The 18,331-nt window shown below is 32.7% G+C and overlaps 2 protein-coding genes across 4 annotated transcripts in view; both read right to left on the bottom strand.

Moving 5' to 3' along the window:
- LOC128241442 (myosin-16-like) overlaps nucleotides 1-6,319 on the bottom strand; it is a 67,209-nt gene extending 60,890 nt beyond the window's left edge. For all 3 annotated transcript variants that reach the window (XM_052958370.1, XM_052958372.1, XM_052958371.1), the window contains exons 1-2: nucleotides 6,140-6,319; nucleotides 4,424-4,464 (exon numbers count right to left, since the gene is read on the bottom strand). The gene's annotated coding sequence lies outside the window, so the exon portion shown is untranslated. The remainder of the gene's footprint in view (nucleotides 1-4,423; nucleotides 4,465-6,139) is intronic.
- Nucleotides 6,320-11,119: 4,800 nt separating this feature from the next.
- The window catches only part of LOC128239962 (uncharacterized), a 47,649-nt gene continuing 40,437 nt past the window's right edge, over nucleotides 11,120-18,331 (bottom strand). The window contains exons 8-10 of the mRNA XM_052956428.1: nucleotides 13,533-13,674; nucleotides 11,763-11,803; nucleotides 11,120-11,245 (exon numbers count right to left, since the gene is read on the bottom strand). Coding sequence (XP_052812388.1) covers nucleotides 11,203-11,245; nucleotides 11,763-11,803; nucleotides 13,533-13,674 — 226 coding nt within the window. The 3' untranslated portion in view covers nucleotides 11,120-11,202. The remainder of the gene's footprint in view (nucleotides 11,246-11,762; nucleotides 11,804-13,532; nucleotides 13,675-18,331) is intronic.

The raw sequence follows: 18,331 nt of genomic DNA, 5'->3' as shown, positions 1-18,331 counted from the left end.
AAAGTATTTCTATGTTGCATAGCAAAGTATATATACATAGCAATATCCCTTAACAAATTTTCATTTTTTGTACACATCAAGATGATACAATTGTTTAAAGTGGCATTTTCATAATATTTCTTTGGTATTTTTTTTATTAGAATAAAAAGGACATTTGAGCAAAAAATGGTATTCTGTTTCAACAACATTTTTACATAATTTATAAAACCTTTGATCACGATGAATATTAGAGTATCGACCATATTCAATTTCATTTAGAGTACATAAGTCTAAAATTAATTAAAGATTGGACAAGGTATTCATTTACATTAAGATAACATTTTCAAATTTTTCAATTCAATTTTATAAATTCTGTAATTAGTACATTTGGAGGAGTTAAAGACATCACTATTCCAGGCTTGTTTGAACTGGTCTTTTTAACAAGTTTCGACTATATCTAACAAAGATTGTTTTGAAGCAGTATAATCTTGTTTCTGCCATATATAGCTCAAACCACATTCATCAAGAATAGCTGTGACATTACTCAACCATCCATAATAATGTTCATGAGCAGTAAAATATTTCAATAAAAATTTATACAAAATTGATGACATACTGTAATGGTTGTGGGTCAGTTTATTACAACATCTTACTATGCGTTTTTTAATCATAATACTTAAAGGGTATCGGCCAAGATCACCATATATCATTATATGAGGAGTGCTTTTTTAACATTCAGAATATGCTTCATAAAATCAGTGTGCACCTTTTCTATTAAATAAAGGTCTTCGTGGCCCCAAACTTCATAATCATAGAGTAAAATAGGTGCAACAGTATTTTCAAATAACTTAATTTGGCAATCTTATGGTAGACATAGGTTTCTAATTTTCACATAAAGGCAAAATAAAGCTTTTCTAGCCTGCTCCACAACATGTTTTTTTACAGTTTGTTAGCCTTCTATTTTTTGAAAAAGTTACTCCAAGATATTTGAAAGCGTCTACAACTTCAAATTGTTTGTTATCAACAAAGATATATCTATTGCGTCTTGGTCTATCACCAAATACTAAACCTTTTGTCTTTTCAACATTAATATCAAGCTTCCATTTATCGCAGTAATCACCAAAATTATTCATTAAAAAAATTAGCTCATTTTCTGATTTAGCAAACGGTACTGTATACATCTGCATACAATTACACTACTATTTTCAAGTATATATCAAGGTCAACATCAGCTATATCAATACATGAGTTGCTTTTACTTAGCATATAATGCTCTTAATCATTTAAAAAAAAGTAAACGGTATAGGAGATAAATTTTCGCCTTGTCTGACACCGCTGCAACATTGAAAATATTATGTTGTGTTATTATTCAACAGTAAAATGATGTAATGTTGTTATACATATATGTTATGACATTAAACAATTTCCCATTTATATTATATAATTAACTAGTTTTGCCCAGAGGCCCGCTCTCCATACAGAATCGAACGCCTTAAGTCAATAAATGCACATAATAGTTTCTTATGCTTGCAATATTCTGACAATACATGCAAAATAAATATATTGTAAAAAGTGTTTTGGTTTTTTCGAAAGCCAGCTTAATTTTTTAACAATAAGTCATTTTCTTCAATGAAATATGTAAGCCTAGCATTTAATACTGCTGTAAATAGTTTACTAAGGCAGCTTAAGATTGTAATTGGTCTGCAATTTTCCGGGGACATCATGTCTCCTTTATTTTTATTAGGGTTAGAAATGTTTTTTTTACAAATAACCAATGTTTGATACAGTGAAGCATCAGTTTAACTAGTATAGACATGTCCAGGTCTATAGATATTAACACAACTTTGGTTCTTGTCTTCCAAACATTAGTAAACCGGTGGTAAAAAAGATAGCCCACGGGCAAAGGCAGGGCTTTAACATAGCTATTTTGATTATTTAGCTTTTGAACGTCAAAAAACATAAAATCTGAATCGATGAGTTTCTTTTTTGGACATTCAATTTCATCTATTTCAAAGCATTTTAAAAACTCTATGTAATATCTGAGATTTTCTTGTTTAATTTCACAGTCATCATGAACTTGGTATATATAATTAAACGCAGATACTGTATGGAGTATAGCTTTTCTATGTACTGGGGAAAGTTGTAGCATTGACAGCCGATCTATGACCGTCCTGGATACTTTGATGATTTTAGTCATTCTTATTAAAAACAACGAGTTACAGAAAGTATATGTACCAAATGTTTTGATTTTAGTTGTTTTTCCCCATATATACAGTGTTTCTTGATGCGGTATTGATAGTCCTGCGTGTGCTGTACGTACAAGTAAAGGAGTCCTGCTCTGTCAAGTTCTCGCCACCATTTGCACTGATTGGATGATACAATATAAGTATACACTGTATGAAAATTTTATTTAAAAACAACTAAATATTCTCCAAATTCATATAATTTACCCCACTTATTAGGCACGAACTATAAATTTAATGAATACTGTCGTTGTGACGACATTTTTTTCCAAATAAGCTGTTAACATTTAACGTTATCTAACGATGCGATTATTGACTTGCTCATGTCGTTATCAGGCGTTCTTTTACGTACAACATATAATCATTCTATTTCAATTGCTGGTTTAAATGCAACCCTATATTGGAATAGAACGTTTGTTTGTAGAACGTACAGAAAGGCATGGTGTTTTGTCAGCATATTTTCATTGTAAGGGGCTAGTGGCCTGCAGCCCTAAACAACAAAGCAATAACTGTTTGCCCCTGTTTAAGGCATAACATACTTGAGATTAATAAAAAAAAAACAAATTTAAAACGGTTCGTTAACATGTTAACCAATCTGATTAGCTTAGATAAACCTTCATTAACATTGATATTTGGTATCAACACATCCCTTCCAAAACCAAGCAACTCCGTTTGCACTGAAGAGACGAGTTTATTTGTGGCAACAACAGATACAATGGGGTGACAACAGACACAACACCCAAACACAAAAGTGTTCTATAAATATTAACTTATTTGCTTGTATATACTGCCATACCATACGTATTTTCATACATAATGGTAATTTCTTATAACATGTACATACTCATAAATATATCACCCCCTAAACTGAGCATGTCACAATCCTATCAAAACATATGTTTCTGAATATGAATCAGTAACGCATGTAAACAGATAAGATCGAATACTTCATTCTGGGATACTGGCCGTCCGAGAAAAAAATAAAACATAGTCCTAATAAATAATACATATTTCTTGATTTTGCTTCGAGTAAAGTTTGTAGAATTCACTAACTTGTAAAATCTTATCTTTTTTGTACCAGAACATGTATAGTATGTGTATTAAAGCTGTTTTCGAAAATGCTCAATATCAATTTAGAATAAGAATGGATCGAAATACGTCATACAATATTTACGAGAAAAGCTAAACTTAACAAACGACAAACTTTAAACAATTTATGCTAAAAAACATATATCGTCCTCCAGATTATACACATAAGTTGATTATTTTAAAACAGTTTAGTCATTTTGACGTAAAAGAAAGGAGTACCACTTTATCGGCTAGTTACATACAATACATCCCAAATTAAATCACATTCCTAAATAAGAAACGGTCCTCAGCTTTAAAATTATGACCTTAACCAGACTAGCAATTCCGTTCCATGAGTTTCGAAATCATATTATTTTAATGATCGTGTATACATAGCATAGACGTATGCATAACAGCAACACACCTAACAAGCAGGCAAACTTAACCTTTGATATCAGAGAAAACGTTATCAATTGTGGATTACAAAACAAATATACAAAGTATTTTTTTAAAGGTTTATACTCCCTGAGCAAACTCATACATTACTTATACCACAGAGGAAAACTTATAAGTCGCACCGATGGAAAATCGAATGCATTTGGTGACAATTCCATCAACGTTTTTTTATCAAAAATAGTCCAAAAGACGCAATTTGATCCTTTTTAAAGAAATCTTTAGATCTCCGCTTGATAACAAATTATGGCCATTATATTTTGAGGAAAAATGATATTAACATATAAAGTTAGGAGCATCATTCACAATATCATCTTTCGTAAATCTTTACTTAGTCCAATAAATTTAATCGCATGGATTGTGTAAATATGTAGGGTATGTTTCTGAACTGTACCTCCCAGTTTTTCATGGTATCACGGTTTAATAGAGTGAGTCTATATCGTTTCATCTGAGTAGGGCATTTGCATCGTCATAGTTTAGAATAATCTTATAACATGGTCGTATTTGAAAATAAGTTGGTGTACCAGACAATGTTCATTCAAATAAACACCCTAGGGTATTAAATGAAGTAGTTGCGCATTAACCAAGTGTCAGTCAGCGTTGAGCGTGATATACAATCTTGACGTTCACTTACAAGTGCATCTATTTGGAAAGCACAAATACAAAGTTTAACAACTTACGAGCTTCCATTTTGTTTGTGTTCGTCTTCCTTACATTCGGCCTGAAGGTAGATAAATGTTATGAACTAATTATAAAACATAACAGGTTTTGATACATGTCTTATTTCAGTTTGATGCTATACATTTGTTATACAAATGCAGCAATTTTTATTTTAATTTAGACTGTAAAGACAATCACAAAAAGTCCTTAAAATTATTACTCTTTGCGCTTGATTATGCAATTGCAAAGTTGTTTTAGTAACCCGAATGACTGGCTATTTTAAAGGCGTAAAGCCAGAACTGAAAAGAGAGGTTTTCCTAAGGTCCATCGAAAAGGCCGTTGACATTTGTCTTGGACACATCAAGCCTTCTCAAGTTGAACATTCGTTAAATCAAAGTTATTTGAACTAAATGCCTAACCAAGTTTTTACCCCGGACTATTTTGAAAGGACGGATGCAAGCACATATATAGAAACGCAATTGTGACATTTACGTCAAGCTAACCGGAAGCGAACTAGATAAGTAACCGTGGGGATGTTTGCACTACTTATTTACAACTTCTTATACATTTATAAGTGAATTGAGATATTGATTTATGTTTAAGAGTATATCCGTTTCAATAGGCCAAATTTTACTGAGCCCGTGACATTCAGCGATTTGTTAATTTGATTTAGACTTTTATGCTTGAAGATAGTAATAAATCAATAGCACTATGTGTATTTCACCATAACGTTAAAATGCTGACCGAAATAAAGTGCGGAACTGAACCAAGCGTATACCGATAAATGTACAAAAAGAAGTTTGGCCATAATTGATTAAAGGTGTTTGAATACTTCACAAATCACTTAAAAACATGTACCCTTTTCTGCCTACATCGTATTAGAACAATGTTGGCAATGAAATAGAATAAACATCAGCTAACAGCAGTATCTTAAATATCAAGGATAGGCTTTAAACGTAAAGACATTTCTATTTTTCAACGGTAACTTATCACTTTGTAAAAGGTAACTTGTTCAAATTATCTACCCTTACCTGCACAAATTGTACTCAGATTATCATAAGATTGGCAAAACGAATTCCATTTTTCATGAAATCATGCAATACATATTTTTTTCACCATTAAGATGTGACATATGCTGTTCATTAATATGGACCGCAATTTTGACATTTCCGACCATTTACAACCATTTGCCTTGCTTTTTTATATTCAAAATGTAAATCGGATCTTTTCAGTTTGGCTGTATCACTTTAATAAGAGTTGGCATCAAGACGGCTTTTATGTAACTAGGTGCATGTGCAAATCATCATAATATAAAAAGTAGTTTGCGGAGTGATTTTAGTTTTATAATTGTATTATACTCAGAGCTAGTATGAAATATCTATGAATGAGTTCCCATCGGTTCGATTAGACTTATAGCTTTACTAAACATTGAGAATCGGCAGAATAGGTACAGTTCCCATACTGTTTCGCAATTTACTCGTAATCTTTCCGTGTTTCTGGGAGTTTTTATGTTCATACCTAAAACAAGAACCACACGGCAAACGTGTCTACTAGTTGTATCTTTAAACACATCGTAAGCATACCGGTATGGCAGTCACACACGTTTGAACTCCAAGGGGTTATATCACCAATGCAGGTGGTCAACTAAACAGTTGATGTAAAGTTTCTACCGAACTGATGTATTTGAATAGGCTGGACAGTTTAAATTAATGAAAGCTTTAAAACACTATACGTACGTTTGACCGTCGCACATTTTTATTCTTGTTCTTTCCCAGCCCTTTCTTTTCATTCGCTTTCTCTTTAGCCAAAAGTCTTAACAGCTTTTCACGCCAGCCCCCATCTATTTTTCGTAGGGCGATTTCATCAGGATGGAATTTTCTATAATGTCAAATAATACAAGAAAAATAACTGCACAAGTCATAACGAAACTAAAATTGTTTATCACTGCAGATCACTACAGATTTATTATCTGCTTAACCATCCATTATGAAATAAGCCACTTCCTTCGATGGTCTGTCGCAGTAATACAACCAAAAGTGTATGTACTTACAACACGTTTAACTTGTTCGTTCTTTTTAGATGAGTCACACTGGTCAAAATTCCAGATCATACATGACTATTGCCAATGTAACAAAATAACATTATTTCAGTAACATAAGCACGCCTTTACTGTTTGTGAGGTTTGGCGAAATAGCAGTCTTTTGCAAAAACATAAATTGCGTTACACCACAATTAAACCAATTATTAAGAGGCTTGCAACACATCGGAAAAACTGTCGTGGTTACCTGTTAAACAATTAATTACTTAATTTAGTAACAGTTTTCGAGAGTCAATGATTACGTTTTACATGACAAAACCAAGACTATGACAAACCAGTTTACCATGCTGTTTATTTGACAAAAAAGTTATATTGATTTGGAGCAGTGCAGCGCCAAAGCATTAGGAGGTTTCAGTTATATTTCATTGTTTTTGCAAAACATTTTGATGACAAAGTGAAAGTCTATATGTAATACTTATTCGATTATGGTTTAATAATGTTACAAACATGTTTATAGCAAAGTGAAATTATATATCCAATACTTATGAGCATTAGAAGAATAAATTGTTTATCTGTGACAGTGTTAAATGTGTATATTCATAATATGCTAATATTTTGTTCAAGCATTTCTTTGTTTAATAAGTAACACAGAATGTAGTTACAATAACACTAATTTAGTTACATTGTATGCTTGAAAGTTCAACCAAGGTCAAAAATACATACAACACTTTTTACAACAAAGTTATTGTTGTTGTTGTTATTTTAAAATAATAGCGTTACAAGTTGGTTTTAAGAGTTCGATGAGTCTTGTTTTTATATGTCTGACTAATTCAATTGGAACTCTGTCGTTAAAGATAGTTGTAAATGTGACATTCTTAGCTCCTTTTTGCTGAAGAGTAAGAAACACTATGTACATTTCAACAATCCTTGGCTTAGATTAACCAAATTTTGTTGGGTTTTATTTATAGATTTAGAAACATAACTCAATCTAAACACAGTTGTAAACAATGAGGTATGTGAATTAGTCTCGTTAATGAACAACTTTTGAAACACTGTATCTCCATCGGTAGGGAAACATGTCTTAATCTGCATCATAGAGGGACTAGTCGTGTAGCATACAACACCTCGTTTACATGTTACCTGTAATAGATATATATTTAAGATAAAAACTAAAAACAAACACAGCTTAATGCATTCAATGCTTCAAAATACATAAAAAACGTACAAATTATGTTAAGGATACCCCTTTCTCAAATATATCATATGACCTAAGATTATCCATTTCTTCCACCTCAGATAAGTAGATCCATAAATTTAGCAATGCTAGAAATTCTTATCTTGCACACGGGCAAAGATAAACAAGTACCCGTATGGAACTCCCTTTTTATTGGTATCACACAGTTACCTCACTTTGTTGAAGACTGACATCTTGTGGCAATATTTAGAATCCTAATTTATTATTTCTCGCTTCAAATGACACCATACAAAAGTATTCATGCACCATTAAAGAAATAATGCTGAACCCTCCTCAGACCGATTTGACTACTTACATAATCTGAATCACTGCGCGTATATCCATGACAACCACGTATAATAACATATCCATACGCATTTATTTTCACTACGAACAAAATAGTTCCGGCAAAAAATACATTTTTACTTAATTTTGTTTAACTGAGGTGGGAAAAAAAGCATTTTCTATATCCGCTTTTGACAGTTATGTTCATCACAACCCTACGCTCTTGTTGGGATGAACTTTTCTTACACTCTCGGCCATGGAAGATACTTATATTCTAAAATATTTGAAACGACTTGAATATTCATAGCAATTTCTCAAACATTTAAAATTACATGAAAAATATCCACAGTACTTTTCGTACTTAAATTTACCCCAAAATACTTTGCAGCTGAAATTGTACCATCTTTGAGAGTGTCATCACTGTACTCCATGTTAACTCTGTATCCGAACGGTAACGAGAAGAATGGGCACAATCTTTCTTTTGTATTGTGCGGATAAATGATAATTATATTAATTACAGCGTGACGTCGTGTTTTACGCTACCCTATTATCACAGTGGATGAACCAGGTAAGTTTCTTGTCAATATTTTTGTTATACGCGAGAGTTCGTTAAAGTGACATAGCGCAAAAAAGAATGCATTGTTTTGTCTTTCAAACGGTTTATTGGTCACCATCCATGTTGTACTCCGACTCTATGTATTAAACGCGTGGTTCCTGCAATGTGACATTACAACAGCTGTTTTAAATGTTGGAGATGAACATTTAACAAGCACTGTTTAGTTGCATGGTTATTTGACTCTCTGTTTACCACCATAGTTTACGCTGCTTCTCCTTTAAATAAATTAATTGTTTTTATTTAATTTCTAATGAATGTATTTTTATATAGAAACTGCATGGATTGTGTTTTCATTCCATCATAACCTCTTTTTGTATTCTAATACACTGGACCAAGCATTCTCCTTAAGGCCAAAGAATCAGCTGCCTTTTTTAAAACTGGTATGGTACCATGTCTGGGCGTTTTTACTTTTCCGACTACACATACACTTTATATTGGAACATAAACAAGTAAATGAGGCTTAACCGTGAGGATAAAACCTCCCTTTAGTTATAGCACTCTTAATTACTCGACAATTTTACAGTTGGTGCCGTACGTTCTGTAAAGTTTATAGGTGTGAACCCAAATTATGATAGTTTGTATGTGGATAAAAGTATAAATTACTGCTTTGTTATTTTCGTACTGAAATTTACCCCAATATATTTGTTAAAAATCATACCTGTAAATGGAATGGGGAAAAAATATTTATAGTTAAGTCTTCAGTATTACACCTATAAAACTCTATACTTTTTCATTAATTTTAGCTATTTTCCGATATCATCGATGATGGTGATTTTTGCTAATCTATAAAGTGCATAAGCGTGTTTAGGAAATTTTGCATAAACGTTTAAACAGAACTTGTTAATTCTAATCTATGTCTGTGTATAAACATTCATTTGTCATGAGGCAAAATGTTTAATTGTTCAAAGTAATTTGCCGGATAAAAATCAAAAATAAGCAAAATTTAGTTTGTTTTCTGCAATTTGAAGGAATCTTATTAATTAAGAGCGCAAACGAACGAGTGTAAAGTGTATAATGTATAAGCAAAAGAGACTTTGACCCAAACGATATGGCACAAACTGTTTGAACACCTCCCGTCAATCATTGTAAATGCATTCTCTTTACCATGCTGTTGTTTAACAATCGCTACCATAACTCCACGTCAATTTCGTAGGCCATTTTCTCCCACCCTGCCAAGGTAGTGTTCGCAGGAGTGAACACGGCTCCCATACCCTCCAAGTCCTTATTTATAGTTTTGCACTATTTCTGTACATCTTTTAAATTTACATATACGAGTATCAATATTTCCCGTATTTACAAGTGTTGACATACTTTGCTGTCCTTCCTTCATAAGTCATAATTACTGACACAACAATGATGTTGGCCTGCTACAGCCTCATTCATCTCTGTTTACCACCATAGTTTACGTTGCTTCTCCTTTGAATAAATTAATTGTTTTTATTTAATTTCTTCGGATACCTTCCCTGTCTATTTTAGTTACAATCTTTACACAGAAGCTTGGGAAGAAGGCACATCCCTTACCGTCAAAATATTCTCTAAATAAGAAGCAGAGTGGCATGGCAGAAGGGGAATCCCGCTAGACCATTTCAGTATTAATTTTTAGTTTCAATATCTCAGTCAGTCAGGCTGATTTTTGACAGGTGTTTCCAACTTTTTACGTTATACGGCAAACACTGTCACTAAGACATGATGACGGCCCGCATATATATGTTCGCCACAATAAGAGAATATCTCGCTCACTGACTCAGACATTAAGATGGAAAAAACAAATATCATAAGTTTCGATCAAACTAAGAAATTTACTCAAAGAATTGTTTGCAAAATAAATATACCTGTAAAATGACCAGCTCTGCTATGTGTACGTAATCGTTGAAACGAAATCGGTAATCAATGATGAATGCATTTTTTGCAAATAATGTCCGAATGTATTCTAAAATACGCCGAGACAACAAATTACGAATTAACTGAAAAGTAACTTTCATTTTCAATTGAAAACAATGCCTTAGTAAATATGGATATCATTGGGAGTAAGTGAATACAAAATATACATCACCAAAACATATATAAATATGTTTTTTTTGGTTTGTTAGTTTCCAGAGGTTATTCGAATTATTTGTTGATTAGCATACTTTTAAACAGTTTGAGAATTTCTTGAACACTATTTTGCATCACGCAGTAAATTTTAAGGTAACAATTTGTTTTGCAATGAAGATAACTACCGATCGCATTGACGCTTGTTAAACGAAATCTACTGGTTCCATTACATTTACGTCTTAGGCTCATTGTGGTTGCACATTTGAAAGAAAGTAGTGTTGACTGTTAACGTGAACTAATAAAGCTTTTATATGGTTCTGCCGAGCTTCGCTCGGTTCAGAGCCTGTATAATGTGATCATAACAATCTTTTACAAATACATTTATATACATAAAAACTTAAACATATTTTTTAAAATAGTCATGCATTATTTAAACTTGGAAACTTGCAAAAGAAGGTTTGATAATCAACTATAGATAAAATAAAATAAATAGATATAAAAAAAAATAATGTAATAATTCAAATAATAATGATGAAAGTAATTAGTTGTGTGCGTAAATATTATTACTATTGTTAGAATACATTATTAATGTTTACCTAACTTCTGCCTCTTTTACGAGGATCTTTTGAAGCTGACTGAAACATCAACATAACTATAAGTAAGAATGCGAAAAGATCCTTTTTAAAGAAATCTTTAGATCTCCGCTTGATAACAAATTATGGCCATTATATTTTGAGGAAAAATGATATTAACATATAAAGTTAGGAGCATCATTCACAATATCATCTTTCGTAAATCTTTACTAAGTCCAATAAATTTAATCGCATGGATTGTGTAAATATGTAGGGTATGTTTCTGAACTGTACCTCCCAGTTTTTCATGGTATCACGGTTTAATAGAGTGAGTCTATATCGTTTCATCTGAGTAGGGCATTTGCATCGTCATAGTTTAGAATAATCTTATAACATGGTCGTATTTGAAAATAAGTTGGTGTACCAGACAATGTTCATTCAAATAAACACCCTAGGGTATTAAATGAAGTAGTTGCGCATTAACCAAGTGTCAGTCAGCGTTGAGCGTGATATACAATCTTGACGTTCACTTACAAGTGCATCTATTTGGAAAGCACAAATACAAAATTTAACAACTTACGAGCTTCCATTTTGTTTGTGTTCGTCTTCCTTACATTCGGCCTGAAGGTAGATAAATGTTATGAACTAATTATAAAACATAACAGGTTTTGATACATGTCTTATTTCAGTTTGATGCTATACATTTGCTATACAAATGCAGCAATTTTTATTTTAATTTAGACTGTAAATTTTGTTTTAGATCTTTGTCGGCCAAACGCCAACACTGTTACGCCCGCTAATATAACAATCACAAAAAGTCCTTAAAATTATTACTCTTTGCGCTTGATTATGCAATTGCAAAGTTGTTTTAGTAACACGAATGACTGGCTATTTTAAAGGCGTAAAGCCAGAACTGAAAAGAGAGGTTTTCCTAAGGTCCATCGAAAAGGCCGTTGACATTTGTCTTGGACACATCAAGCCTTCTCAAGTTGAACATTCGTTAAATCAAAGTTATTTGAACTAAATGCCTAACCAAGTTTTTACCCCGGACTATTTTGAAAGGACGGATGCAAGCACATATATAGAAACGCAATTGTGACATTTACGTCAAGCTAACCGGAAGCGAACTAGATAAGTAACCGTGGGGATGTTTGCACTACTTATTTACAACTTCTTATACATTTATAAGTGAATTGAGATATTGATTTATGTTTAAGAGTATATCCGTTTCAATAGGCCAAATTTTACTGAGCCCGTGACATTCAGCGATTTGTTAATTTGATTTAGACTTTTATGCTTGAAGATAGTAATAAATCAATAGCACTATGTGTATTTCACCATAACGTTAAAATGCTGACCGAAATAAAGTGCGGAACTGAACCAAGCGTATACCGATAAATGTACAAAAAGAAGTTTGGCCATAATTGATTAAAGGTGTTTGAATACTTCACAAATCACTTAAAAACATGTACCCTTTTCTGCCTACATCGTATTAGAACAATGTTGGCAATGACATAGAATAAACATCAGCTAACAGCAGTATCTTAAATATCAAGGATAGGCTTTAAACGTAAAGACATTTCTATTTTTTAACGGTAACTTATCACTTTGTAAAAGGTAACTTGTTCAAATTATCTACCCTTACCTGCACAAATTGTACTCAGATTATCATAAGATTGGCAAAACGAATTCCATTTTTCATGAAATCATGCAATACATATTTTTTTCACCATTAAGATGTGACATATGCTGTTCATTAATATGGACCGCAATTTTGACATTTCCGACCATTTACAACCATTTGCCTTGCTTTTTTATATTCAAAATGTAAATCGGATCTTTTCAGTTTGGCTGTATCACTTTAATAAGAGTTGGCATCAAGACGGCTTTTATGTAACTAGGTGCATGTGCAAATCATCATAATATAAAAAGTAGTTTGCGGAGTGATTTTAGTTTTATAATTGTATTATACTCAGAGCTAGTATGAAATATCTATGAATGAGTTCCCATCGGTTCGATTAGACTTATAGCTTTACTAAACATTGAGAATCGGCAGAATAGGTACAGTTCCCATACTGTTTCGCAATTTACTCGTAATCTTTCCGTGTTTCTGGGAGTTTTTATGTTCATACCTAAAACAAGAACCACACGGCAAACGTGTCTACTAGTTGTATCTTTAAACACATCGTAAGCATACCGGTATGGCAGTCACACACGTTTGAACTCCAAGGGGTTATATCACCAATGCAGGTGGTCAACTAAACAGTTGATGTAAAGTTTCTACCGAACTGATGTATTTGAATAGGCTGGACAGTTTAAATTAATGAAAGCTTTAAAACACTATACGTACGTTTGACCGTCGCACATTTTTATTCTTGTTCTTTCCCAGCCCTTTCTTTTCATTCGCTTTCTCTTTAGCCAAAAGTCTTAACAGCTTTTCACGCCAGCCCCCATCTATTTTTCGTAGGGCGATTTCATCAGGATGGAATTTTCTATAATGTCAAATAATACAAGAAAAATAACTGCACAAGTCATAACGAAACTAAAATTGTTTATCACTGCAGATCACTACAGATTTATTATCTGCTTAACCATCCATTATGAAATAAGCCACTTCCTTCGATGGTCTGTCGCAGTAATACAACCAAAAGTGTATGTACTTACAACACGTTTAACTTGTTCGTTCTTTTTAGATGAGTCACACTGGTCAAAATTCCAGATCATACATGACTATTGCCAATGTAACAAAATAACATTATTTCAGTAACATAAGCACGCCTTTACTGTTTGTGAGGTTTGGCGAAATAGCAGTCTTTTGCAAAAGCATAAATTGCGTTACACCACAATTAAACCAATTATTAAGAGGCTTGCAACACATCGGAAAAACTGTCGTGGTTACCTGTTAAACAATTAATTACTTAATTTAGTAACAGTTTTCGAGAGTCAATGATTACGTTTTACATGACAAAACCAAGACTATGACAAACCAGTTTACCATGCTGTTTATTTGACAAAAAAGTTATATTGATTTGGAGCAGTGCAGCGCCAAAGCATTAGGAGGTTTCAGTTATATTTCATTGTTTTTGCAAAAAAATTTGATGACAAAGTGAAAGTCTATATGTAATACTTATTCGATTATGGTTTAATAATGTTACAAACATGTTTATAGCAAAGTGAAATTATATATCCAATACTTATGAGCATTAGAAGAATAAATTGTTTATCTGTGACAGTGTTAAATGTGTATATTCATAATATGCTAATATTTTGTTCAAGCATTTCTTTGTTTAATAAGTAACACAGAATGTAGTTACAATAACACTAATTTAGTTACATTGTATGCTTGAAAGTTCAACCAAGGTCAAAAATACATACAACACTTTTTACAACAAAGTTATTGTTGTTGTTGTTATTTTAAAATAATAGCGTTACAAGTTGGTTTTAAGAGTTCGATGAGTCTTGTTTTTATATGTCTGACTAATTCAATTGGAACTCTGTCGTTAAAGATAGTTGTAAATGTGACATTCTTAGCTCCTTTTTGCTGAAGAGTAAGAAACACTATGTACATTTCAACAATCCTTGGCTTAGATTAACCAAATTTTGTTGGGTTTTATTTATAGATTTAGAAACATAACTCAATCTAAACACAGTTGTAAACAATGAGGTATGTGAATTAGTCTCGTTAATGAACAACTTTTGAAACACTGTATCTCCATCGGTAGGGAAACATGTCTTAATCTGCATCATAGAGGGACTAGTCGTGTAGCATACAACACCTCGTTTACATGTTACCTGTAATAGATATATATTTAAGATAAAAACTAAAAACAAACACAGCTTAATGCATTCAATGCTTCAAAATACATAAAAAACGTACAAATTATGTTAAGGATACCCCTTTCTCAAATATATCATATGACCTAAGATTATCCATTTCTTCCACCTCATATAAGTAGATCCATAAATTTAGCAATGCTAGAAATTCTTATCTTGCACACGGGCAAAGATAAACAAGTACCCGTATGGAACTCCCTTTTTATTGGTATCACACAGTTACCTCACTTTGTTGAAGACTGACATCTTGTGGCAATATTTAGAATCCTAATTTATTATTTCTCGCTTCAAATGACACCATACAAAAGTATTCATGCACCATTAAAGAAATAATGCTGAACCCTCCTCAGACCGATTTGACTACTAACATAATCTGAATCACTGCGCGTATATCCATGACAACCACGTATAATAACATATCCATACGCATTTATTTTCACTACGAACAAAATAGTTCCGGCAAAAAATACATTTTTACTTAATTTTGCTTAACTGAGGTGGGAAAAAAAGCATTTTCTATATCCGCTTTTGACAGTTATGTTCATCACAACCCTACGCTCTTGTTGGGATGAACTTTTCTTACACTCTCGGCCATGGACGATACTTATATTCTAAAATATTTGAAACGACTTGAATATTCATAGCAATTTCTCAAACATTTAAAATTACATGAAAAATACCCACAGTACTTTTCGTACTTAAATTTACCCCAAAATACTTTGCAGCTGAAATTGTACCATCTTTGAGAGTGTCATCACTGTACTCCATGTTAACTCTGTATCCGAACGGTAACGAGAAGAATGGGCACAATCTTTCTTTTGTATTGTGCGGATAAATGATAATTATATTAATTACAGCGTGACGTCGTGTTTTACGCTACCCTATTATCACAGTGGATGAACCAGGTAAGTTTCTTGTCAATATTTTTGTTATACGCGAGAGTTCGTTAAAGTGACATAGCGCAAAAAAGAATGCATTGTTTTGTCTTTCAAACGGTTTATTGGTCACCATCCATGTTGTACTCCGACTCTATGTATTAAACGCGTGGTTCCTGCAATGTGACATTACAACAGCTGTTTTAAATGTTGGAGATGAACATTTAACAAGCACTGTTTAGTTGCATGGTTATTTGACTCTCTGTTTACCACCATAGTTTACGCTGCTTCTCCTTTAAATAAATTAATTGTTTTTATTTAATTTCTAATGAATGTATTTTTATATAGAAACTGCATGGATTGTGTTTTCATTCCATCATAACCTCTTTTTGTATTCTAATACACTGGACCAAGCATTCTCCTTAAGGCCAAAGAATCAGCTGCCTTTTTTAAAACTGGTATGGTACCATGTCTGGGCGTTTTTACTTTTCCGACTACACATACACTTTATATTGGAACATAAACAAGTAAATGAGGCTTAACCGTGAGGATAAAACCTCCCTTTAGTTATAGCACTCTTAATTACTCGACAATTTTACAGTTGGTGCCGTACGTTCTGTAAAGTTTATAGGTGTGAACCCAAATTATGATAGTTTGTATGTGGATAAAAGTATAAATAACTGCTTTGTTATTTTCGTACTGAAATTTACCCCAAAATATTTGTTAAAAATCATACCTGTAAATGGAATGGGGAAAAAATATTTATAGTTAAGTCTTCAGTATTACACCTATAAAACTCTATACTTTTTCATTAATTTTAGCTATTTTCCGATATCATCGATGATGGTGATTTTTGCTAATCTATAAAGTGCATAAGCGTGTTTAGGAAATTTTGCATAAACGTTTAAACAGAACTTGTTAATTCTAATCTATGTCTGTGTATAAACATTCATTTGTCATGAGGCAAAATGTTTAATTGTTCAAAGTAATTTGCCGGGTAAAAATCAAAAATAAGCAAAATTTAGTTTGTTTTCTGCAATTTGAAGGAATCTTATTAATTAAGAGCGCAAACGAACGAGTGTAAAGTGTATAATGTATAAGCAAAAGAGACTTTGACCCAAACGATATGGCACAAACTGTTTGAACACCTCCCGTCAATCATTGTAAATGCATTCTCTTTACCATGCTGTTGTTTAACAATCGCTACCATAACTCCACGTCAATTTCGTAGGCCATTTTCTCCCACCCTGCCAAGGTAGTGTTCGCAGGAGTGAACACGGCTCCCATACCCTCCAAGTCCTTATTTATAGTTTTGCACTATTTCTGTACATCTTTTAAATTTACATATACGAGTATCAATATTTCCCGTATTTACAAGTGTTGACATACTTTGCTGTCCTTCCTTCATAAGTCATAATTACTGACACAACAATGATGTTGGCCTGCTACAGCCTCATTCATCTCTGTTTACCACCATAGTTTACGTTGCTTCTCCTTTGAATAAATTAATTGTTTTTATTTAATTTCTTCGGATACCTTCCCTGTCTATTTTAGTTACAATCTTTACACAGAAGCTTGGGAAGAAGGCACATCCCTTACCGTCAAAATATTCTCTAAATAAGAAGCAGAGTGGCATGGCAGAAGGGGAATCCCGCTAGACCATTTCAGTATTAATTTTTAGTTTCAATATCTCAGTCAGTCAGGCTGATTTTTGACAGGTGTTTCCAACTTTTTACGTTATACGGCAAACACTGTCACTAAGACATGATGACGGCCCGCATATATATGTTCGCCACAATAAGAGAATATCTCGCTCACTGACTCAGACATTAAGATGGAAAAAACAAAAATCATAAGTTTCGATCAAACTAAGAAATTTACTCAAAGAATTGTTTGCAAAATAAATATACCTGTAAAATGACCAGCTCTGCTATGTGTACGTAATCGTTGAAACGAAATCGGTAATCAATGATGAATGCATTTTTGGCAAATAATGTCCGAATGTATTCTAAAATACGCCGTGACAACAAATTACGAATTAACTGAAAAGTAACTTTCATTTTCAATTGAAAACAATGCCTTAGTAAATATGGACATCACCAAAACATATATAAATATGTTTTTTGGTTTGTTAGTTTCCAGAGGTTATTCGAATTATTTGTTGATTAGCATACTTTTAAACAGTTTGAAAATTTCTTGAACACTATTTTGCATCAAGCAGTAAATTTTAAGGTAACAATTTGTTTTGCAATGAAGATAACTACCGATCGCATTGACGCTTGTTAAACGAAATCTACTGGTTCCATTACATTTACGTCTTAGGCTCATTGTGGTTGCACATTTGAAAGAAAGTAGTGTTGACTGTTAACGTGAACTAATAAAGCTTTTATATGGTTCTGCCGAGCTTCGCTCGGTTCAGAGCCTGTATAATGTGATCATA

This window comes from Mya arenaria, chromosome 7, assembly GCF_026914265.1.
Source record: "Mya arenaria isolate MELC-2E11 chromosome 7, ASM2691426v1".
In the NCBI taxonomy this organism is placed as follows: Eukaryota; Metazoa; Mollusca; class Bivalvia; order Myida; family Myidae; genus Mya; species Mya arenaria.
This window is presented reverse-complemented; position numbering and strand designations above follow the sequence as displayed.